We start from the raw sequence: 25884 nt of genomic DNA, 5'->3' as shown, positions 1-25884 counted from the left end.
GGTGTGCGAATATTCGAAATTTCGAATATTTTTCAAATAGTGTTTGCAATTCGATTTGCACTGGAATTTCACTCTTCGAACAATTCGAACTTCCCAAAGACAAATACAGTCAACGTCCACTTGGAAGTGGTTCCTAGATTTTCAATATGCTTCACCTCATCACACCCTCGTATTGCGGCAAAGCTGCCTTTCAAGCTGCGCTACGGTCGCAAATGTATTAACTCAAGAAAACGTTGGTTCCAACATGGAAATGAAAGATGTGGCAGAGGTGGGGGCTCAATTAATGCTGTTTTGGACCTAAAATTTGGACAGGAAGGCTGAAAAATTGGACGCCAAACCTTTTTGGCATCCAGAATTTCAGATGTTCTTATATATCGACGTCTACGAGGCAGATTTGGAACTCCGGACTTGAAGGGAGCAGACCTTTGTCCACCACATCAGTTGGGCTTCCACAGAAGTTGAAAGAGGAGGAGAGGCTGAGGAAATGGCATCTTTGCCTATCACGTGTAAAGTGTTGTCGGCAACACTTTGGTTGCACCAAATCATGTACATAAATACAATTCGGCCTCTACATTGCCTCATTCTTGACAACTATGAAACACCACCCCATCAGCGCTTCATCAACCTAGTGAAAAGAAACACTTTCATGTTGCTATTTCATAAGAATATGCTTAGGAATCCTCTACAACTTTTTCTTCTGCAATTTCGCTTCGAAGTATTAGAAAAATATTCGAGAAATATTCGAAAAATATTCTATTTGATTCGCACTCACGCTTCAATATTCAAATTCGCTTCGCATCCAAAATTTTGCTATTCGCACAGGTCTACTTATTTCGCTTTGCTCTCTAAATGGAGGGAAGATGGAAGTTGCCGTTTATGTAAAATCACCACAACCAAAACTTTTCTTTCTTTTTTACTTTCTTTCATACCGTATACATTTTCCATTCTTGAGTGTTAAGGCCTGCTCAGCATCTGCTACCCATAGTAGTGTCTAATGTTTCAATAAATCGTTGCTTCTCAGGTAAAGCCCTTGATATAAGGGGGTGAGAAATACATAGTGCTATGTAAGCTTACATTGTGCCATGAAAATTGCTTCAACCAAACTGATGTTTTGAGGTGCGCAAGTTGGGAGTTCAACGGGTTTGCTATAGTGCGAGTGACAGGAGCATAGCCTGCTGCTTTCATGCATCTTCATGCCCAACAGCATTAGCATCCAGCACTGACGGCATAGTCTTGAGCAATGAAACACTCTTTTTTTTTTGTATCATTCTTGAAGAGTTGCCCTTTCGTGGTTGCCTGCTCCTGTGGCACTGCTATATCCTTGGTTCTTTACTCATACATGACCCGCAGTGCCGTTAAGGCATTATTGCAGGAGTAGATTGTGGTAGAACACATTCACATTGTTATGGTACATCGCATTCGCAGGTAATGAATTCCAAGCTACAGTGGTTTGTGTTTACTGCCATTGTATTATCTTCTGATGCCCCTTGCTTCCCCATCCTCCTTCCTGTCTGCCAGTGACAAGTGTGACAGCGGGTCAGCTTCTGTGTGGGGGTCTGTTCAGCACAGACCCACTGAGCAATTGGTTTGCGGCCGTGGCCTTGTCGCATGCACTTGTTGACAACCCAACGCAGAAAGAGCAGCTCCTCCGTGTGCAGCTTGCCACCAGTGTTGGCAACCCACCAGTCTCCCTCATGCGGCAGTGCACCGCCATACTGCAGCAGGTGAGAACCTTATGCAGGGAAATGAAACTGGTGATGGGCTCGCACAGTGCACTTGGATCGTAATCTTAATTTTAGTAAAAAGTGCTTTTTTTCTTGTACTGTAGTTACTGTAAGAAGTTGTTCAGAGGAAAAGCTACATGCTGACTTCGCTTGCACAGCATCAATTATAGCAGGTCAGGCTATCCTTGAGGCATGAGAATTTTGTGCACACATGTCATAGTCAGCTGCAGTGTTGCCACAGCTGCCTCTTGCCTGTTTGCCAGTGACGAGTATGACAGCGGGTCAGCTGCTGTGTAGGGATCTGTTCAGCACAGACCCACTGAGCAATGGGTTTGCAGCCATGGCCTTGTCACATGCACTTGTTGACAACCCAACGCAGAAAGAGCAGCTCGGGTGTCGACCCAAAAGACGCGAGTTCGATCCCGGTTGTGAAGGTTGTATTTCGATGGAGGCGAAATGTTAGAGGTCTGTGTACTGTGCAATGTCAGTGCACATTAAAGAACCCCAGGTGGTCGAAATTATCCAGAGCCCGCCACTACGCGTGGCTCAGAGCCATATCATGGTTTTGGCACTATAATGCAAGCACTGGGCTGAGAGCGGTGGTTGCATCTCAACAGTATCAGCAAGAGATGTACGGGTGCAGGCAGCGTTGCAGCAAACACAGCCTATGCTGGTCCAGCTCGTGCCTCATGCAGGGCTGGCAATGGGGCTGCAGCACTGGGCATTCCTCTACACTACATCACGTAAAACCCCAGAAATGACTGTGCAATATATGCCTGGCAAAAAATTTGCAGATTGGGTACCAGAAATCTTTTGGAATAACACCAACTCATAAGGGTACTAGGCTCGTGGTGTCATAAAATGCAATGTTGAGTTGGCACTGTGTGTGGCACCATTGCCGCTTTTAAAGGTGCAACATGCTTTTTGGCAAATATTGTCATATGGGATTTTCTGTAACAATATGTATGCATCAAATTTTGTTTTCAGTCAGTGATAAGCTAGAGAATCTTGTGTAATGTTGTTACAGCGAAGCTGTAAATGGCACTCTTGCTCGATTTTGTGACGTCTGTCCGCGTCTATCCTCAAATTGAGAAACCACGTGACTTCCTCTGAGCGAGCGATGATGTCACATAATGACATCATCATAACGTCACAGATCACTAAAATTTGTGACACCATCAGAATGTGTTGTGTCACTAAAGTAGAGCGCACAGGTTCGATTCTTGGTCACGGCAGCTGCATTTCGATGTGGGCGAAATGCAAGGAACACCCGTGTGGTTAGATTTAGGTGCACGTAAAAGAACCCCAGGTTCTCAAAGTTAACCAGAGTGCCCCAATATAGCGTGCCTCATAATCATATCGTGGTTTTGGCGTGTAATACTCCAGCAATCATCATCACGTCATCAGGACATCATCAATTCGTCAAAGGTGGGCCAATCGCGGAAGCAGTGAAACACCACATGAGGTGCAGAAAGCTTCACTGGAGCGGTACGCCTTTCTTTTGTGTTTCGCCATGTTACTCAAGTCTAGGCACTGCATCGGTGTGGTCCCCGCCACGGTGGTCTAGTGGTTATGGCGCTCGACTGCTGATCCGAAGGTCGCAGGATCAAATCCCGCCCGCGGCGGCTGCGTATTCGATGGAGGCGAAAATGTTTGAGGCCCGTGTACTTAGATTTAGGTGCACGTTAAAGAACCCCAGGTGGTCGAAATTTCCGGAGCCCTCCACTATGGCGTCTCTCATAATCATATCTTGGTTTTGGGACGTTAAACCCCAGATATTATTATTATTATTGGTGTGGTCGTGTGTGGCCCGAGGAGCAGCGTGGTTATGAAGAATGCTGACGAGAGCGAGATGGGAGTAGAGATGGGAGTGCCCCTGTCACCACCTTCACGGAGTGGAATAGCTCCAACTTTTCACTTTGGCAAAGAAGCTATGGATTGTCGCCAAACTTTTGAGCTGTTTACTCGGTTTATTTCATTAAGATATAAATGTGATGAATCTTTACAAGTGCTCTGGTTGACAAAGAACTAGTTCAGCACTGAAATGATTGCGGAAATGTGTCACTATCTCCAAGGGCTGCAATCACACCACCTATGCTGTAAGAATTCTAGTAGGGTTTAATCGTGTGTGCTTTCACTACATTTTAGCATGGGATTTAGAGGATAGGTGAGCTGCATCAACATTTCTTGGGCTTGAGACCCCCGAGTGCTGACAGAAAGAGCAGCAGCAACTTAATATTCTTGAGATACCAAAGTGTGGCTGGTAATTACTGAAGCTTTCTTTGAAATGTCAAAATTGGCTGGTAAATCTGAGTTCACACCTATGACCTGGTAAACAAAAGGAAATTTAGTCACTGAAAGTCCAAGCTTTCATCAATCAAAGAAAGGCAAGAAGCAACGCAGGTGTTCAAGTATGCTTTATTTATGCCTTATTCTTCATTGAAGTTATAAGAAGTCAGGTGGAAGTTACCTTGTTAGTGTTAGAAAAAGAAATTGCTGCTTAAATGTGACAGAGCACCAGTTAGTAAAACCTTCATGATTGGGTGATTTTTTTCCTTCAGTAACACAATTTGTTGCCATGTCTTCTCTGCCCTTTTTATTTTCTTCGCATCTATCAAACTGAGAACGAAGCTATAAAGGCAAAGATTTGAGACGTTGGCACACATCTTCTCAAACAGGCAAGCAGAGTCAGAGACAGCTATAAAACAATGTGAATAAAAAAAGGATTTCATGAATGCTTCAACAATATGCACCACTTTTGGAACTGCCATCAGGCCTCAGATCTAGACTACTAAGAAGGGAGCCATTAATATCTGAAGCAAGCCTGTCTGTGTTGTAACAAAGCCATTAGTCCGGAAATTTCGACAGAATTGCCTACAGACTGTTGTTTGTTGAAATGTCGGCCGAACTAACTCAGGATTGTGCTGACCAACATTGGACTAAGCAGGGCTGACTTGAACTTTCAGGTACACAAACTAAGACTTAGTCAAGCTCTCATGGACTTGCCAGGTGACAGTCACTTGGACTCAGGCTCAGCTTGGCTCACTTTTTTATGCAAACAAGGTGACAAGGGAGATGATGGTTGTGACTTGACAAGCATGTTATGCTTCACTGTCTTTCTCTCCTTGTGCTTACTCTCCTTGTGTTTACCTCAGAGGAGTTGCTCTGGTAGCATTAAATCTTGCTGGGATTTGGTCTTGCAAGCTTGTGCTCAGCAGTGAAGCACCGCATTCGCTAAGCCACTGCAGCGAGTTCTGCAGCAATGTCCTCTGAATGATTGGGACAGAGAAATTCAAATTTTCGGAGAAGTACTTGTTTTCATGCCTTAACTCCCACAGTAAGTGCCATCGGCAAGAGGACAATTTGAAGTGTATTGTCATGATGCTTTAATCTGTTTTGAGCTATCTTAATAATATGTGAAAAGTGTGTAGATTTGTCATATACAGCTGCCTTGCACCTCTCATGTATGCAGTGTTTGATTCAAAAGGATTTGCTCTCTTTCTAACTCATGCCTAATCTTTCATGAACTTTGTAACATATGTCTTTATCAAAAGAAACAGTGTGGACCTGTTGTGCACCTTTTTTTCGACTGGCACCAGTACCCTGAAATCGGTCTTCCTTTTCATACAAGTTTGACCTAAATTTGACATAACATACTATTCAGTTGATAAGAACCATATTGGGCACTAATGTGAGGAGCATCTTGGGGCATCTAGACTCCATCTAGTGCCAATTTCCTGATTTCATCACATCTATTTCCTTGTAGTGTGCTGCTTGCTCTCTCTTGACACCCATTCTGTAACTCGAATAGACCATTGGTTATCATTTATAGAATACCCCTTCCTGGGGGGAGCCACCGCGTTCTCTGGGACCTGGGTTGACTGAATCCAATCATTGTACCGACTCACTCGAAATTAAATTAGATTGGCAAATACTTTGCACAGTACCGAAAGCAAGACAGTGGGCATGTAATTCTTCAATTCATTGGTGTTTCATTTTGTATGGATTTGGATTGCTTTTTTTTTTCTTACACTGGTCTTGAGGCATTAGAAATAGTGTTAGCAGGTTTACGAGTACTTTTCCGCATTGTCAGTATTTCATCTGTAGTGCCCTTCTAACCTAATCATTAGCAGCACATGGAGCTTCTGTATTCTTTTCTTCAATGCTTCCACTTCTATTATTTACAGTTGTACTAAAAGTAGTGCAATTTATTTCTGTTGTTGAAGCAGTTGACTTCTGCACCTTCCAAATAACTCTTTATTGTGTGTGCATGATGCTTTATTCATTGACTGCATGCAGTGCGCACTCTCTTAGGAGTTATTCCGAAAAAGTGAGAGAGGCAAGTTTGCCAGGCCTTTCTCCAAACCTCAGCACCCCCATCTTCCCCCTTGTCCCTGAACTCTGGAAAAATGAAAACTGTCCACCTATGGTACATCCTGCATTGTGGCATGTTTGCATCTCCCCTCACTACCTTTCCAAACCATTATTACCAGGGGGGGGGGCTCTAGTGTGCACACCTATTATTACTTGGAGCAATTCCACGTCTATGAAAGATGCCATAGCAGGGGGTTCTTGATTGACTGCACCAGTGTTTATTTAGTGTAAATTTTTATTTTATCAGGCAAGTAACTTTGAGGGAATCGAGCACGCCCTCCCTTTTAGCGATTCGTTCCCACATAGCGCGTGTGTTGGCCCCGCGCGGCTCGAGCGCCTGGAACAGCCGTTAATTGGCAGTACGGCAACAACGGCGGCGGTGCCAGGCCTCTTTGTCTGGCGCGAGCCACGTATCGATTCCCGGCGCGCGGGCACGCGTCCGGACATGTCTGGACAAGTCACCAGGCTAGCTTACGTCACTGCGCAACGCCTGTCCTCATTGGCCGTAGTGACAACCCCCTTTCCCCATTAGCTCGCTTCTGTCTGGCGCGGGCTTGCCCGCGTCAGATGCTCCCAGGCTAGCATGAGAGGTTGACGCGCTGCTCTAGCAGGCGGCTTCTCGTTCGTGTGCTCGACTGCTGCCCTTTGTGTGATAGTCGTAGCACCGCTGGCAAGCGTACTCGATCGGTCTTGCGGAGTTCCCTTTACGGCCTGCAAGCCGTGACTGTCGTACTGTGCTGCATATTGGGTTAATAAACCCGTGTTGTTTGTTGACCTCCTGCCTCGAGTGCCTTTTCTGCGCCGTGCCGGAGAATCGACGAACCCGGCCGTAGCGTCTTTGTTCGCTGCGGCAGTGGAGAACGTCGCGTCTCTTCACAGTCGCCTCGTAGGGTAAGCTTTGCGCTAAACCTATCTCCACATAACTGGCGCCCAACTTGGTTTCGGCATGGCATCAGAGCAGTCCCCCTCGAGGCGCTCGTTCCTGCTCGATCCCTTGGCGACGGACTTGATCTCGTTCGATGCGGACGACGCCGGCAGCACGAGGTAAGCTCGCCTTAGCGGCCCTCGGCTTTCGGCCACCGGGAGAGATACCGTTTTGGGCCTCCTTTGGTGATGACCGCTCGAATGTGGACTGCAGCCCTAGCCTAGCCAGTTTCGGGTTTTCTCAGCTGGTCGAGACACACGCGGAGCACCTGCTTTCGGGCCCCTCCAACGCGTTGTCTCCGCTCGCTGGCCTTCCTTTATTAGCAGCGCAGCTGAGTGACCAAACCGCCGCACCGGAGCGTCCCTTCCTAGGCCACATGGTGCTGGCATTCACACGCTCGCTGGCCCATCGTTGTCACGAGCGTGAAGGGTTGACAGTGTCGTCCGCGAGCCAGCTCGCATAGGCGACACTGTCGTCCGCGTTTTCCGACGATCATTTTCCTCATGCGCGCCTTGGCGACGCCTTCGGCAAATGTGAGCCACCGTGCTCCGTTGTCGATTTGTTTGCCTGTCGCATGAGGCATCATGCATCCGTCGGTGCGGAAACCCTACTCTTCGCTGTGCCGTTTATTGACCCCTTGGGCCTGGCGTGCATGGCGGAGAACAGGCGCACGACCCTACAACGGCGGCGCCTGCCTCGGAGCCGCTGTACACAACTGCGGCACGGCTCCAGGCAAAACATTGCCTTCCATCTCGAGAGCAGCACCGTTGTTTCGTGCGGTGCTTCGCGGTTGGTTGTGCACTGGGAGAATCGCGCGCGCCGACAGCGCTTTGTGCATCTCCCTGTCTTTCGCGGCCCGTGATTCTCGGTCGCGTCTTTCTCGCGCGCACGGGTATCGTGAATGACTTCCCAAGCGGTGGCTACGGGGTCGTCCCTTTCGGCGCCCTACAACCGCTTGCAACCCTCGTAGTGGCTACAGCTGCCTTTTAAGTTCGTGACGCCACTCGAGATTTCGCTCGCCGGAAGCTTGTCTGCAATGTCGATGGAGTGCCATTGGTGGAGGAAACGAAGCCCATGGCGCTAGTCTGGCTTAAGCGCTTGCGCGAGCCCTCGGGCCGCCTCGCGCACTGGGCGTTGACTTTGCAGCGGTACAACTTCGTTGTGCGCTACCGGAAAGGGAGTTCAAACGTCGTGGCTCAAGCCTTGCTGCGTGCCCCCGTTTCGGTGTGACACTTGTGTTCGCCACTCCCGAGAGCAATCGCATCGAGTAGACGGCGGGACCTCTGGCTCCAATGCGTCGAAAGGAGCGAACCCCGGCGGCGACTTGACTTTCGAGTCGATCGCCTCGGGTGAGCACGTCACTTCAGCCGGTATCCTCTTAAGCAGAGAAGAGCTACCAAAGGCACAGCAGTGCGATCCGTTGTGGGCTCCAAGAGCCGTGCTCCCAAGGAGCGGGCGCGTATTGACAGTCTGGTATTGCTGTCGGCGCCGTGTGCCGTTTACGCAGTCTGGTATTGCTGCGGGCACGTTGGATTCGCATCTGTTTGTCGCCGGCGGAGTTCTCCTGCGCTCCACATCCCACCAGAGGAAGCTCCCAAGGAGTCTTTTAAGGTGGGGGTACCCCGCAGTCTAAGGAAAGCCACCCTCGGCTATTTCCACGACTCGCGGTTGGCCGGACATGCGAGGGGCCGTAAGACTTTCTAAAAGTTGTGCCGCTCTGCTACCCGGCCAGGCATTAAACGTGACGCTCTTCACTCCCCGTGTGGCAAGGCGTGAAGTCTCGTGCGGGCAAGTCCCCCGGGCTCACGCAGCCGCCCCCAAACCCTTTCGCTGCCCGCAGCAGCGATTTGGGAGAGGGGGAAGCGGTCACGCAACCGCAGGAAAACCGTGAGAAGGCTGGCTCCAAGCCACGCTATCGGTACAACCTGCGGAAGCGCACTTAAGCAACCTTTCTCCCACTGACAGGTAGCTGGACTTTATTCCATACCATGACAGTGAATGGAGAATAACCGCTAAGTTGCGGCGGCACACGTCCAGAAGTAGTAGAAGGCCCTCTTGGCCGAAAATACCCTCTGACGTGTTGTCCAAGCCATAACCTGGCAAGCGCCCCCTTTGTTGGGCAGCACTGTCCAGACAGGCACCACTTTTGGCAAGCCGGCTATGCCGGGGACACTCCTGCCTATTTCTGTATTGCCCATTCGTCTCCCTGCACCTGGTTGTACCGTGCCGCCAGCCTGTGGCTGAACCTGTGACCTGCCCTTCCCTGGTTCCTACCTTCTGCCCTGCAGCCACATTCACCCTGCCTTACCCACCTGGCGGTGTCGGCGGCTGGTCCGCCCACTCAAGCTTTGGCCTAGGCCCGAGCGTGGTCGCTCCGGCTTCCGTCCCTGGCTGCCTGCTCTTCCGGCCTGCCGTTTCTGTGTGGCCCCCGTCCCAGCGACTTTCGGCGGTTGGCTGCCCCACGTAACTTGCAGCCACCCCTCGTACGTTCCAGACTGCCAACCTCTCCCGACCGGCGAACTTCAAGCGGGCTGGCTGTCCGCCCTTGTGCAGTCTTCCCTGTTCCTCCTGGGCTGCGGACCTTCTCCCGGCAGTCAACTCTCCCTGGTGGTGAAAGTTTTGGTGGGACGTTGGTGTGACCATGGCCGACCTATGGACTCGTATCTTCGAGAAGACGACACCGCCCTTTTGGACATTGCCCCATTGGCCAGCACCCTTGCAGCTGAGCTGACCTTGCCACTTGTTCTCAGGCAGCCTCTTTCTCAGGCTGGCCTCGGTCTTTAGAAGGGGGGAATGAGGGAATCGAGCACGCCCTCCCTTTTAGCGATTCGTTCCCACATAGCGCGTGTGTTGGCCCCGCGCGGCTCGAGCGCCGGGAACAGCCGTTAATTGGCAGTACGGCAACAACGGCGGCGGTGCCAGGCCTCTTTGTCTGGCGCGAGCCACGTATCGGATTCCCGGCGCGCGGGCACGCGTCCGGACATGTCTGGACAAGTCACCAGGCTAGCTTACGTCACTGCGCAACGCCTGTCCTCATTGGCCGTAGTGACAACCCCCTTTCCCCATTAGCTCGCTTCTGTCTGGCGCGGGCTTGCCCGCGTCAGATGCTCCCAGGCTAGCATGAGAGGTTGACGCGCTGCTCTAGCAGGCGGCTTCTCGTTCGTGTGCTCGACTGCTGCCCTTTGTGTGATAGTCGTAGCACCGCTGGCAAGCGTACTCGATCGGTCTTGCGGAGTTCCCTTTACGGCCTGCAAGCCGTGACTGTCGTACTGTGCTGCATATTGGGTTAATAAACCCGTGTTGTTTGTTGACCTCCTGCCTCGAGTGCCTTTTCTGCGCCGTGCCGGAGAATCGACGAACCCGGCCGTAGCGTCTTTGTTCGCTGCGGCAGTGGAGAACGTCGCGTCTCTTCACAGTCGCCTCGTAGGGTAAGCTTTGCGCTAAACCTATCTCCACAACTTGCAGCACTACTGAAGTGGAGAGGTTTACATAGGCAGTATCCTTGTGCAGTACAATATAACTCAGATTTGCCTGTTGATTTATTGGCAAGATTAGAGAGCTTTAGCTTTGCTTGGTACCTTATACATGACAACGATGCGTGATGCATTATGTGCTTTGTGCATACACATTGTATACTGTGAAATATCTTAGTGGTTACCGCCAGTAACCATGCTTACATTGTAATGTGATGGCACCCGTACAGACTTGCCGGCCATGTCGTCACAGTCGTATAAATGTAGCTTATGGCTACGGTGCCAAAGAAGTTGTTGCATTAATCCACCAGGGAAGTGTATCGACAAGATGGTGAGCAGATGCTGAGCAGATAACGTGGCGCGGATGAACAAATTTTGGGGAGGAGCCTTCCACCTTTCTATTAGCTAAAGAGTCCTGCAGCTTCCACATTGCCACAAGGAACTACTGAGATAGAGTATAAGTACAGCAACATTTGTACTTTCTGCTCTTCAGAATGCAGTCAAATGGTTATGCTGTCATGTAGCTAATTGAAATTTCTCTTTTGTGCAGTGTGCCAGATATGTGATAAGTTCGCAATAGTTGAGGCACACTGCAGCTGAATAAAAAAGAAAAAAGTGCACAAGTGTTGACCCCTGCCCCAGTGCAGTAGACATTGGTACACCGTTACATGCATATGCTAAAAGATTGCACTGCACGTAACAGTTAAACAAGTGTGGTAGGTTTATGGTGTGCTACAGTGAAATGAAAGTGAAGGAAATAAGTAACCTATAGCTAAGAGAGCAGCCATCACATTATGATAGTGTCGTGTTGTCGGTGATAAAACTGTGTTGCTGGAGCTACTCTTTATTTTTTCTGGGTGGATGGCCGATTTCATTTTTTCTTGTTTGTTTCCTTCTTGCATGTCTTGGGCATATTGGAAATGCTAAATGTCTCCATTTCATCCTATTTTTCCTTGCAGGGTGGAAAACTGCAAACACGGTTGGGTCTGCTGATGCTTATGAGTACATGGCTGGCCAACTGCACACTTGCTGTGACAAGTTTTCTCAACATCCCAACAAACATCCCCTATGTATCCTTTTGTTTTCAGAAAATAAGCGCTTAAACCTTGATGATGGCATCCAAGAGAACTTCTGTATCCGAATCTGCGTGTCAATCAGCAGCTGTTAAACAAAGGATGCCTTTAGATCCAACATTTGGACATGTCTTCGTTAAGGCTACAACTGCTTTTGGAAGTCTTTGGATCCAATATAAGGCAACTTGTCTTAGTCAATGCGGCAACTGCTTTTGAGTATCTCTGGAACTAATACTTGAACAAGGCTACTTGTATTTGTCGAAGAAATAACTGCTTTTTAATCTCTCTGTACTCAACATTTTGACTAGGTTACTTGTATTTGCAGGACGACAACAGTTTTCACAACAAAGGAACTGTTTGCCTAATGAAAACAAGTCCCCTCATTTAAAGACGCACAGCAAGACAACCCTTGTTTGAAGTACTGTTCATAACTTCAACTTCCCACTTTCATGTGTGCTATCATGCTCATAATATGTGAGCCCTTTTTAAACTCGTACTGATCACTATAGTCTCTACATTGTGGTAAACTTTGCTGCTCATTAACAGGGAAAACAGACTGCAGTATTCTTTGCAAGTGATGTAAGGTGCCAGCTTCTACACACATTGAAACAATTTTACAATACCTCACATCCATAACTATGTGAAACAAATTTTTGTTATGCATCGCTATTGTTTTCGAAGCTTTGAAGGCTGCATAAATATTGAAACCACAGATATAAGAACAGCTGTTATTTGCACCAGTTTGCACCAAATCCTGGCAGTAAAAAATGCTTTAAGAGAAATAAAGAGATCAACCTTAGTGCACTTTGGAGCGTACCCAGGTCTTCCCGAGTATGAATTAATAATGACTTGCCCATCTGCCAAGTTATATGTGCCTGATTGAAGAATTATCACATTTAAAAACAAGATTTTACCTTGCCATGCCAGTCACAAACTGCTCACTAGCATATTCCTTTATTCACTGAGGCTTATACCTGCTCAACTCATAAGCCATGCATTCAAAAGGATTTGTAACCAGAAATGGAAAGATGTATCTATCACTAGGTGATACCATGCACCATATTGCTTGGAAGTGTGCCACAACATTGGAAGGATAGATGTGGAAAAATTGGGGTGAAGAATGGGATTGTATATTTTCCTTATATTTTTCACAGCTTACTTCACAAGTTGGCCTTGCAGAAGGCGATGAGCATGAAGATTTAGTTCAAGGCCTGTGCGCATTTCTTCTAGGAATTTGCATAGAATTCAACGATGATTCTGTACCAAGCTTTACAAGGTGAGTACATGTAATGATTGATGATTCTTGTGGACACATATATACTAGCTGTAGCCAAAAGTTCAACATTTGGAAATATGAGCAAAAACACAGTGACTTTTCTATCCATTTCACGGTGGAAATGTTGTGAAATTTGACATTGTAGCACAGTGAAAGGACCTTGAATTCTGTGACATTACACCGACATCATTGAGGCTGTGGTCATCATACAAGACTGAAAGTTAACAAGTTTATCCTTAGTTTAATTTTTTAAAATTTTTTGTTGCTACTTAAAGAAAAAAAAAAAAAGATATGGAAGAGCTGTTCATGTGTGTGATAGATTCCTCCACTCTGCGAAACACAAAGGGCACTAAGGCTGGGTTTGACAACTTTTTGACATGGTGCAGAAAAGGCACCACATACATATCTTGGAACAACGGTGAAGGTCGTAGGATCGAATCCTGGCCGCGGCGGCTGCAATTTCGATAGAGGCAAAAATGCTAGAGGCCCGTGTACTTAGATTTAGGTGCACATTAAAGAACCCCAGGTGATAAAAATTTCTGGAGCCCACGATGACGGCGTCCCTCATAATATCGAGGTTTTGGCACATTTACCTTTCCACCCTCCCCCCCCCAAAAAATTATTATTATTATGGAACAACTGTGTGTTTGCTAACCTGGGGTGCAACACATTGTGACAGTCATGGCTTGTGGGCAGAGGCTCACCACAAGACAGATAGAAGTATGTATGCCTATTGCTAAAGGGATATCCTAACCAGGTAAGGGTCGATTGAGCGCAGGAATAAGGAGTCACGGAACAAAGGTCCTATTTAATGAACTCCTTGCATGCTTGTGAGCATTTCTCCTGTTGTGATGGAGTGCTCAGCAGAAAAAACTCGGGTAAGAGGTTGCCCTCTCTCTCTCTCCTTTGGCTTTAGAGGCTCTCTCTATTACTATGTCTTACTTATGACATGATAGACTGGCACGGCAGCTCAACACAAATATTGGGCAATTGTTTGACTCTGATTTACTCTCAAGTGAAAGCCTTTGCTTACAAGAACACCTGTCTAGCAGATGAGGGAAGCTGTGGTTAATGCGTCACACTTGCCTGTCCTTGCTGTTGTGTTGTTCTCCGGCAGCTTTGTTGAAACTCCAACTGTTCTCCGTCACCTTTGTTGGAACTCCATCTCTGAGTGCTTAGCATAAGTACACAGCCAAAAGAAAAAAAGCGTGCAGGGAGCAGTATGTAGAGCATTGCTATTGGCATTACACCCACTGTGAGGAAACATGTTGGGGAGGAATGGGGAAAGTAAGCGTTGTGCCCGTTACATCTTCGTTATTTTTATGTCCTTTTAAAAACATTTTTACAGAATGCATTCATTAGAGGACATTAAATTTTGTTGTGTTATCAATTATCAATTTTGATGTAGGGTCTCTTTAAAAGCAGTGATCTTGAGGACTCCAGAAATACCATATCTATTACTGACTGTCATAAATGCTCACTTTTAGACCGCTTCTTTGATACTGTTACAGGCTGATCAGGTGCCTTTCATCTTGGCTGTAGCATTTTGTTCATTCGTGTATTTCTTGCTGGTGTACAGGGAGTCCCTCTGCCAGCTGCTGATGAAGCGTGTGGGCTTGGACACATTCGTGGATAAGCTGGCGGCCATACCAAAGCAGGAGTGCTACAGTCAAGCAGCCCAGAAGCCGCAGCTCAAATACAAGCACCCTTCAGAAGTGTTTTTTGACTATGAGTTTTGTCGCCTCTTCAAATCTCTTGAAGGTAATGGAACAGTGCTTTTTTAGAAGGTGTGGAGATATTGCCTCAGGGACAACAAAAAATGCGGGGGGTGGTAAAGAAAGAGCACACGCAAACACACTGGTTCCATCTGTCCATTGCTTGTATATCTGCTGAAACTTCGTATACTATGCTGCCCATTTTGGTCAATATGAAGGTGTAAAAGGGCAAAGAATTTTCTTCTTAGCACCACATGGTCAAGAGTAGGTACATATTTATGTACAGTGAGAGCCTAGTTAAAGCAGTTATGCTAAGTTTTAGTTGGTGTCTATTGGCAGATTTTACAATTGAAGCTGTCCAGTCTTCAAACTGTGCCCACTTCTATGGAATACAATGAACATAGCCAGTCTTGATTTAAGTGTTTCTGAAATGTTTCACAATGTATGACAAAAATATTTATTTAGTATTATGCAGTAAAGACCATAGGTCGGCAAACTTACTCATGAGTCGACTCATTCCGACTCGGATAGGTCCGCAAGTCTGAGTGTGAGTGAGTCCGAGTGAGTAATATCTTGGTGAGTTTGAGTTCGAGTGAGTCCGGTTGACGAAAATTTTAGTGAGTCTGAGTCCAAGTGAGTCTGGTTGAGGAAAATATTGGTGAGCCTGAGTCCGAGTGAGCCCCAAGCGCAAAATACATTTCATAAGTAGTCTGAGTGAGTTCCACCTATTGTAGCCGACCTATGGTCCTACCTACTCATCTTCAGCATTACTATCAGCTTTATATCAGCTTACGTTTATACTAAGCTCTATTCACGCATATCTCAACGCACTAGCGTTCACGCGCCACCTCAATATTTATTGATCAGAGGCATGATTTAGGGGGGGGGGTGCCTTGACCTCCCCCGCGAACTATTTCACAGGAAGGTCTTGATAAAATATCTTGTGTGAGTTGCATATTTCATAAAAAGGTCCTTACTGGATTGAAACCATTGATAACTCGTATTTGAAGGTACAAGATCAAAAGGCGTATTGTAGAGCACCAATTATGTGTGATATTCTCATTAAAGAGCATTGGCACCATGATCGAAATAGCTAATTTTACGCCAACGTACTCATGAGTCGACTCACTCAGGCTTTCCAAGACTCGGGTCAAGCCGTGAGTTTGAGTGTGAGCGAGTTTGGCTGAGTAATATGGTGGTGAGTTTGAGTCCGAGTGAGTCCGGTTGAGAAAACATTTAGTGAACCTGAGTCCGAGTGGGTCCAGTTGAGGAAATTTTTGAGGAATCTGAGTCCGAGTGAGCCCTCAGAGCAAAATATATTTCTTGATTGAGTCTGAGTGAGCTCCAGTTTTTTTGCCAACCTATGCTAACGACTAGGCTTGTGCGAATATTTGAGCAGTTTGAATATTCAAACGAATATTACAGTATTTGAATTCGCTTCGAAACGAATTTAAATTATTTTAAATTTCGAAGTATTCGAAATCAACGAATAGACATATATACATAGCTTGCATTGACGTCATTGTGGCCACCATGTTTGCGAACCAACTGGTTGAGACGCAGGGTGAACTCTTGCTCGAATGCGCGTAGCAAGAAAGGGTGACATCAGATTAGTTCCGGTGCCCCCTCCAATCCTTTGTGTTCCCCCTTGGTGCAGATGGCGAACAGAAGAAAGCGGGGAGAGCACAAAAGAATGCGCGGGGAGGGAACCACTGGGTGTCCTCCGCTGAAATCACACTCTAATGAGATAAAAAGGTCATGGTGGCTGCCATGTTTGTGAACCAGCGCAGAGAACCTGTCTGTGACGTCACGTGCAAGCTGCACGTCACGTGTATAACCTGCATTTAACTCCCTGTAAAGGTAGTTTCACTGCAGTGGAGAGGTGCTATACGGTGAATACACCTTTCCAGGGGAAATCCGCACTGCCGCGAAGCCCCACTTCAAGGTTAAATGAACAAATCAGTACCCTTGCATCGATTCATCATTCTTTAAGTTTAAAAGCTTGCTATACCGGCTTATATGCTCTAAGTATAGCAAATTTTAATACTTAACGTATTTTACAGGTTATCACTTGCATTCTACCGAAAGTCAAATCCTGCTTCTATTCAAAGTTGCTTCCGCTTCCCTTTGAACCAAAAAGAATGACATTCGCACGTGCCTTGTTTCAATTAAAAAGAATATTGTGCAGGTTAGTTGGGTCATTACAAATATGCAAATTTTTTTCTTTATAATATGTGATATATACTATTTGAATTTGCTTCGAAATTATTTGACCAAATCACTATTCTCTTCGAATTTGCTTTGAGCCTAAAGTTTACTATTCGCACAAGCATACTAAAGACCCATCAGTTTGTCCCTTATGGGACCTGCATAGGGCCAGATTGCAAGCCTGCTAGAAGCATATGGAAAATGCATGCAGAAGTTAGAGCTTTTTGTTTAGATTGAACTACATATATCAGTGTAAGCTATTCCAACCACTTTATCAATGCGTACTTTGCATCCCTCCTGTGCTCTTATCTCTGGTGCACTTAAAGGGACACTAAAGGCAAATATTAAGTCGACGTTGATTGTTGAAATAGCGGTACAGAAAACTCGTAGTGCTACTTTTATGCCAAGGAAGTGCTTATTTTGAAATAAAATCACGTTCTAGTGGTCCGCATCGCGTTAGCGCACTTCAAATCACCCGCCTGAAATCCGACTTTCATACGTCACTGCTGCCGTGCCCAACGTTGCCCACCTTTACTGCGCGGCTGCCGACACTAGTAGCAGCAGAGCGAAAGTAGCGGGACCCACAGCAGCAACAACGGCCATCGAAGCCATCGAAGCTTGCCGCAATCGCCGCAATGGATGTGGACGGAGAACTTGACAATGAGACATTGGCTCGCGACGCTGGGCTCCAATTCAGCGACTTGAGCCCCGATGAACGCGGTATGCTGCTGAGGGATCGTAGTGCCGGCGTCGCTGCATGCGGCATTTTGTCGAACTTTCTATCAGAGCGACTTTCCCGAGCGCGCAAAACACACGTGGCAGTACGCGATCCCGAAACTACCACTGAGACGCGACCGCGTGAGCGAAGCAGGGCGCCGGGAGAAGCGCAGTTCGGCGAAACCGGAACCTTTGAACCACGCGCGCCGTTCCCCATGGCAACGCCACAGAGGTTCCTTTTTCCATGACTCAAACGGAAACGAACAAACAGCATTTTATTACGTCTTTTGATGCACAGAAGGTTCTTTTTTTTATTGCAGCTAGTTTGATTACTAGCGATTAATTGTAGGCAGACTCTCATACGTCATCGGGATCACTTCGAAAATGTCCCACTCGTGGCGCTCATCATGTGATACATTTAGCTTAATTTCTCGGTAAGTGGGGCACTGCTGTTGATAATATTGCCGTTTTAGAAGTTGTCATACATTGAGCTTTCACTCTGACATAAATTGTTATTTGCCTTTAGTGTCCCTTTAAGCATTCTAGTGGTGGCATACACCATGAATAAGCCTCTTGTATTAACTGATGAGTATAAAGTTGACATACAAAACTATTTGACATTCCTATACACTTTTATATATGTTTGACGCTGTCATTTCATGTGACCAAATCTGTATTTTCAAATTAGCAATAGCTGAAATAATTTTTCCTGTACTACATTGAGCAAAATGTATATTGCAGCACATTCTTGTAACGAATGTATTGAAACTGGCAGCAGTTTTTGGATCCGTAATTCATTAAACTTTGATTTTAAGCTTAAAGGGGCCCTGCAACACCTTTGTAAATTATTCATAGCATGGCCTTATTATTGGACTGTGCTGCCTTACGAATCTTCTGCTGCAAAAATTTATCAAGTATGAGCGAAGTTATCGCACAAGCCATGCGCTTTCTCTCTCCTTTTGCTGCCTTGACCATTACAGTATCCATATCTTGGATTAGTCGCATTCAGCCGGGAAGTCGAGCGCATATGCCAAACTAGGCAGAGCCCAGCAGTTTGTGTCCAGGAAGCCAAGTGCAAGTGTCAGGCCGGGCAAGATCCAGCTGTCGTTGCCCAGGAAGGAGAGCACTAGAGTCAAGGCCGCCATGATGCTCAGTTGATTTTGTGATGCTATCTGCCATGGTGTTCAACACCTTTGCTGAGCAATCATGTCAGCTTGGATAAGTGAAGTGCCAGTCAATTTTTTTTCTTTTGACCACATTGGCCACTACTTATGGTTCAGACATGTGAGGCGCCGGGACACAGCGGCACCCTGTGGGTGGCCGTGGCATGTGGCCTCTGAGAAAATCCGTCAGCATGTGCCTGCTTGCTGCATACGAGGGCGGTCCGATAAGTACTTAGCCTTCAAAAGAAAAACGAGAATTTTGGAATGGGGTCAATTTATTTCTCAACATAGTCCCCTTTCAACTCTATACACTTGACCCAGCGATCCTCCAACGTCTTGATCCAGTCAGAAAAATGTGTTTTCGCCTGAGCTGCAAAGTAGGCTTCTGTGGCGGCGATAACTTTTTCATTCGACTCAAATTTTTGTCCGGCGAGTGACTTTTTCATGTTGGGAAACAATACGGAATCACTCGGAGCCAAGTCTGGAGAATAGGGTGAATGGGGCACCACTTCGTAGCCCAGTTCGACCAACTTGGCCGTGGCGACAGTGCAGGTGTGAGCTGGCGTGTTGTCATGGTGGAAGAGCACCTTTTTCTTCACCAAATGTGGCCGTTTTTTTTTTTTTGCAATTCGGCGTCGAATCGGCCCAGTAATTCAGCGTAGTAGGGTCCTGTCACCGTTTTGCCCTTGTCAAGGTAGTCGACGATCACACCTTGAGAATCCCAGAAAATGGTGGCCATCACCTTTCCGGCTGATGCGACAGTCTTTGCCTTCTTCGGAGCAGGTTCTCCGGGTGCAGTCCACTGTTTCGACTGTTCTTTGGTCTCTGGTGTGTACCAGTGGATCCATTTTTCGTCGATGGTCACAAAACGACGCAGGAACTCCTTCGGATTACGCTTAAACAGCTTCAAACACTGCTCTGAAATGGTCTCACGGATGCGCTTGTTGTCCGGAGTGAGCAAACGCGGCACCCATTGCGCCGACAGCTTTCTCATGCCCAAAATTTCATGCAGGATATGACCCACGCGGTCTTTTCAGATGCTTACTGTCTCAGCTATCTCGCGCACCTTCAGTCGGCGGTCTGCCAATAGGAGGTCGTGGATTTTTGTCACGTTATCGGTCGTGGTAACCATTTGCGGGGCCCCTGGGCGAGGCTCATCAAAAACCGACGTGCGACCATGTTTAAACTCGTTGAACCAATTTTTTACGGTTGCTATCGAAGGAGAAGACTCACGTAGATGGCATCCAGTCGCTCTTTGATTTCGCTGCACGATTTCCCTTCCAAAAACAAGAATCGAATCACCGACCGATATTGCTCTTTTTCCATTTTTAACGGACACACGAACATCACCTGCTTCCTCAAGCGGCCAAAAGTAAACCGCGAGCCCAATTCGACTGGACCTTTCCATGTGTCCTTCTAAGAGAGAGTACTCAATGTCAGTATATGTTTTATGCGACAGCGTCGCGCTGTCGCGGTGAGGCTAAGTACTTATCGGACCGCCCTTGTAGTTTGGACAACATAGCGAAGTAAAGAGCAAGCGATTTTTGGCTGCTTTTGACACGAAATTGTAAATGCAATAATATCTGGTTTGCATGTTCGTAGTAGCCTTCACAAGAGACTGGCAACGTTTTCTGATTATGTTCAGAAAGTGCTGCAGGGCCTTTTTAAAATGTGCCCTTACGGAAAGACTTCTGTTAGTTCAATGAATGACTTGTCCAGAAGCCGATTAACTGAAGGATAATATTTAAGGGGATTGTTACTTTTCAGATGTACTGACTGATGGTTAACATAAATTGTTATGGATTTATGTCACTTAATATGTGTTCATTCACACTGACATCATCTTGGTAATTCTGCATTCTTGCCACACAAAGTGGAGTGTCACCTGCTTATGCTGCAGTTGCACTGCTAGTAAAATTTTGCAAATTGTCATTAATTGCTGACAATGTAATGTTAAATTTTAAATTATTCTAATTGCCAGCGTACCTTATATTCAATACAGGAATGTATTTTTAAAGCTCATGGAGATGAATTCAAAAAGGTTTCTAGAATGGCAACTTGCACTCAGTGGCATTCAGTGCAAGGTTTCTGTGACAGTAATTCAGTTCCATTTGAAGTGGCTATTTTTACAGTGGCTGACTCATGCAGCCATACTTCTATAACTGTTGGTGCAGCAATGCAGACTGTAAGATAAGGAATAAAAATCTCTTTCCATTTCAGGAACAATTATAAAGGCAGTGCAACCGAGGCCAAAAGATTTGCAGAATGGGCCCGAGTCCAACATGACAGCACAGCAGCATTCATTGCTGCTGCAATACAAGACAGTTATCAGAGATCAGGTAAGCCGAGACGGGAACTTAAGCTTGTGTGTGACTGCACGCGGAGTCTGGCTTGTAAAGGGGCCATCGGGCCCGTGCACAACTTTCTCTTCCATCTCATTTCTTGGCATTCTTCTTTTAGCATGTAACCTCACCCCTTCCACTACTTGACCCATATTGTTATTCACTTCAAATGTGCACTGTTGCGCTCACTGTGAGCTGCCGCATGTGCACATTAGCTGGTGCAATGCTATTAACAACAAAGTGATGAGGGTTCTGCCATTTGAGAAGTGCACGTACCCTCTGCTTTCAATTCTCTTGTTTTCTTTATGTAGCAATAATACTCTGTGCTGCCTAGCAGCTCTCGCTGGATTAAAAAAAGATAAAAGAAAACAGAGGGAAAAATCCAGCCCGCTCCACTTTGCGAACACTGTTGAAACAGCGAAGCTGATGCCCCTCCTTCATCAGGCTATATCGCACTTCTATGTTTTTCAAGTCTTCCCTTCGTTGACGCTTAGCTTCAGCCTTTCTTGTGCGAGCATCGCGGTTGGCTCGTCAACGACATGCCCATTCTTGTGTCAGCTCTCGCTGACGCTCATGTCGGGCGGCTTCTTCATCCAGAGAATGAGAATTGTTCACCATTTTGAAAGCGCAAACTTCTGAGCACTGGCACTGACACGCTCTTTTATACTCCACTGAGTCTCACCCTCACCCCATCTTGGCACGTTTCTCGAAGGTTCGCCCCTCCTCCAAGCCTCGACATCATCTGCCCTCACCCTCGCCCTCGCCTCTCGTAGCACAGCGCAGCCCTCCCCTTCCTACCGAGCCTCACTCTTGCCACACTGTGAGGCCATGTGATCACCGCTACACCAACGGATGGGGAAGCTTCAATTAAGAACAGCTTCGCTGTTAAAACTGAGAATCTTTACAAAGCTACGGACAGTGGTGTGCCATGATGTTGCATGAAATGACGATTGCTTTATCACTTCGCAAAGAAAGCAAACAGAGATCCGGGGGTATGTGCATAACTGAAATGGTCAAACCCTCCCCGCTTCTTCCTTGAGAGTGTTGCTTGGCTGCAGCTGGCACATTACCACTCGTGTTGAATGTGATTTGTTCTTGATTTCTCATGCTTCACTGTAACCTTGTTTGAGTCCCTACAGAACAGTGAGGCAGGTATGGTGCCTGCAGCCACACCTGTTTTTCTCTTCTCTCTACTGTCCCCTTTTCTTTTTAATACTACTAGTATGTGAATGAACACTAAATCGGTACTGGCTGTCGACTGTCTAGCAGCAATCACCTGTGAGCTCCAAACTGTGTACAATCAAGATGGCTAATCATGGCATGTGCGCAAGTTGCTAATCATGTCTTTTCCCCTGACTTATGAGCCTAGATTACATAAGTTTTGTTTCGAGCATGCTCTGCTCCTTTACAGGGTGCGTACGGGTCCTTGAAATCCTTGAAAACCCTTGAATTTGAAAAATCCGTTTTGAAGGCCCTTGAAAGACCTGGAATTTTTTCCGGTCCTTGAAAGTACTTGAATTTCCTGAGCAATGCGACCTCCGTAATGGGGTAGATTGGCTCCGACCTGACAAACTCCCCTTTTCGGAAACAGTATTTCAGCGCGAGGTGTTTGTGCTGTGCGTGTCTAAACTAGTCTCTACACTATGCTTCATCGCATCATGCATGGCGCTTTGTGTGTGATATCTGATTTGTGGTGCACGTGCGTTGTGTTGTGATCAACGCTCGCATAGAACGGGAGTTTCATGGTCAGCTTCCATCTTTTAATGTGAGCGGCATCAATTGTGAAACTCTGGAATTATGCCGGGAAAGTGCAAGTTTCAAAGCGGGTGGCTTAGCCACGACTACTATAACAAATGGATTTCGCCGGACCCGACACACTCACCTAGCCTCGTGTAAACGATGCCGGAAAACTTTCGACATTGCGACGATGGGTGAGTCGGCTCTGAAGAGCCATATGAAGAGTGCCAAGCACATTAGTGCAATGAAGGCGGCGGGAGCAAGCGCAGTACTCAACTACCTCGTCCCGAGGACAGAACAGTGCGCTAGTGCAAGTGAAGGACCCACCCGCGCTGTGTCATCGCAGGCTATGAATTTAGATCGTGCTTGTCAGACCCATGACATGGTCACAGACGCTGAAATTTTGTGGACCATGAAGGTGGTCACTAGCCATTATTCTTACACGTCTTCCTCACAAGCTGCCGATCTCTTTAGGCGCATGTTCCCTGATAACGATCTTGCGAAAGGTTTTTCCTGTGGAGAGAAAAAAATGCTCCTATATAGCGTGCCACGGGCTTAGACCTTTTTTTCAATCAGCTTTGCAGAGGGAGGTTGAAAACTCAGACTGCTACGTCGTCCTTTTTGATGAATCTACTAATGAATTTATTCGCCAGAAACAAATGGATGTACACGTGAGATACTGGAACTCCTCGCATAACGTGACAACAAAATATCCCAAATCTATCTTCATGGGGCATACGACTGCTGACGACATCCAGGAAAAGTTGTTGAAGGCCCTCTAACCTTTACCACTTAGAAATATTGCCCAAATTTCTATGGATGGACCCAATGTTAACTTGAAATTATTCAGGTCCCTGCAAGCAGACTTGCATGAAAACTACCATGCAGTGCATTGATGTCGGCACATGTGGCCTGCACGTAGTCCACAATGCCTATAAGGCGGGTGTCGTGGGGGACACCCGCCTTATATGGGGACTTGATGTCCTACTGTCAAGTCTGAGCATGCTCTTTGACAACTCCCCGGCACGAAGAGAAGATTTTACAGCCATAACTGGGCAGAGCACATTTCCACTGAAGTATGTAGCGCATCGCTGGGTGGAGAACGTCAGGGTAATAGAAAGGGCCCTGCTTCTCTGGAGCGACATCAGAAAATACATAGAAGCAGCAAGGAACAAGAATGTCGCCCTACCAAAGTGCGCTTCTTTTGAGAACTTGTGTCTGTTCTTCCGTGACCCTCTTGTGTTGGCAAAGCTGAACTTTGCCCTAATTGTTGCTTCAGCTGTCAGATCCTTCTTGGTTGAATAACAAGTAGACAAACCTATGGTTTTCTTTTTGGCAAGATACCTCAAGACAGTTGTAAGAAAGCTGCTCATGAAGTTCATGAAATGCTCAATTTTGTCTGCAACGGGGATCAGTGGCCTTTTGAGGCTAGACATTGAAGATTTGAGCAAACATGTTTCGCTGGAAAAAGTGGACGTCGGCCACACATGCCAGCAGATTATAAAGGACTGCAAAGCAAGTGCAAAAGATGTGTTCCAGTTCAAAATGGAATGCAAAAAGTTTCTGATAGCCATGACCAGGGGCGTAGCCAAGGGGGGGGTTGGGGGGTTCAACCCCCCCCCCCCCCCAAATTTTTCAGTTTTGCTTGCGTATATAGGCATGCACACATACAAATGCACGCACGAACATACAAAGTATGGTTGAACCCCCCCCCCCCCGAAAAAAATTTCTGGCTACGCCCCTGGCCATGACAAAAAAAAATTCTCGACAAAAGCCCTTTGAAGTTGACCCTTGTCAGAGGCCTGTCCTGCCTGGACCCACAGCTTATGTGCTGCAAGCCAGATGAATGTCTTTCAAGCCTAAGGAAAGTGGTTGATGCTCTCGCCGCAGCTCACAGATTTGACGAAAAGCAACGAGATTCTGTTTTAGCTGAATACACGGAGTTGTTGCAACAGGAAAAGAATCAGCTTCGACTCTTTCAGAAAGGCTCAAATAGGCTAGATGAATTTTTCCATGAGCTGATCGGCCTAAATTTCTCATATGGTGAGCTTTGGAATGTTGTCAAATTGCTACTTGTTCTCAGCCATGGCCAAGCAACAGTTGAGCGTGGGTTTAGCATAAACCGTCAAGTTGTTGTAGAGAACCTCACAGACTTGTCCTATGTGTCACAACGCATCATATGCGGCGCTGCAGAGAAAGCTGGTGGTATTTCAAGTGTCCCCATCACGAAGGAACTACGGATGTCAGTATCAGCAGCAAGGAATCGGTACATTGCACACAGAGGCTCAAAAGCAGGAGAAACTTGATGACGCTAGGCACTCAAAAAGGCGTCTGATCAATGATGAGATCGACAGCATGAAGAAGAAAAAAAAGGAACTGGAAGCTGTCGTAGCGGATTTGACTGGTTCAGCTGATCGCTATTCAGAAAAAGCAGAACAGTCAAATGATATTACCTTTGTAGTGAAGTCCAACAGCTTGCGCAGGACTGCAAAAACTAAAGCGGAAGAGCTGAAAAGATCATACAGCTAATACAAGAGAAGTCCCAGCAGCTGTTGTGAACCTGCTATAGTTTGTTGTGAACATTTGTATTTTGTTGTGACTGCAGAAGTGTTCCGAGCTGGAAATTATTGGTGCACAATACTGAGCTTATACAAGTCCTTGCAGAAGTTGTGAACATTAGTCATAAACTTTGTTTCTCAATATTTTGAACCTGACAAGTGATCAAGCAGTGTTATAATGTAGTTGTGATGTACATTTTATGGGTAACTGAGTGCAATCAAACTGGGAAGAGTGTTTATGAGATGCTTAATGAATATTACCCAGTTAATACATGTAGTACAAAACTGTCAGCAGCTGTTCTAGACTTTTCTGTGTGTGGTGTGAAGTTTTCAGTGTTGTGGACTTGACAAGTGATGATGACTGGACATTTTAAATATATTTGTGGTATAACTTTGTTTATTATAATATGGTATAAGTGCAATAACACTGTGCTAAATGATTTGGAAATGCTTGGTCAACCAATCCAGCGAATACTGACGTAGTCTCTGCAGCTGTTATGTGTTCATTGTGGGAACTTTATCATCTTGTACTTGAGAAGTGATCAGGATTAAACATGTTTTACACAATTCCTACATACATTAATTTAACGGAAGTGCAG

At 46.4% G+C, this 25884-nt stretch overlaps 1 protein-coding gene across 2 annotated transcripts in view; it reads left to right on the top strand.

Moving 5' to 3' along the window:
• LOC119399847 (general vesicular transport factor p115) overlaps positions 1 to 25884 on the top strand; it is a 69625-nt gene that overhangs the window by 26942 nt on the left and 16799 nt on the right. For both annotated transcript variants that reach the window (XM_037666725.1, XM_037666715.1), the window contains exons 10-14: positions 1519 to 1724; positions 11456 to 11566; positions 12724 to 12845; positions 14425 to 14606; positions 20869 to 20987. In XM_037666725.1, the coding sequence (XP_037522653.1) occupies positions 1519 to 1724; positions 11456 to 11566; positions 12724 to 12845; positions 14425 to 14606; positions 20869 to 20987 (740 nt within the window). The remainder of the gene's footprint in view (positions 1 to 1518; positions 1725 to 11455; positions 11567 to 12723; positions 12846 to 14424; positions 14607 to 20868; positions 20988 to 25884) is intronic.

This window comes from Rhipicephalus sanguineus, chromosome 1 (assembly GCF_013339695.2).
Source record: "Rhipicephalus sanguineus isolate Rsan-2018 chromosome 1, BIME_Rsan_1.4, whole genome shotgun sequence".
Lineage (NCBI taxonomy): Eukaryota > Metazoa > Arthropoda > Arachnida > Ixodida > Ixodidae > Rhipicephalus > Rhipicephalus sanguineus.
Note: the sequence above shows the minus strand (reverse complement) of the source record. Positions and strands in the feature narration are given on the sequence as shown.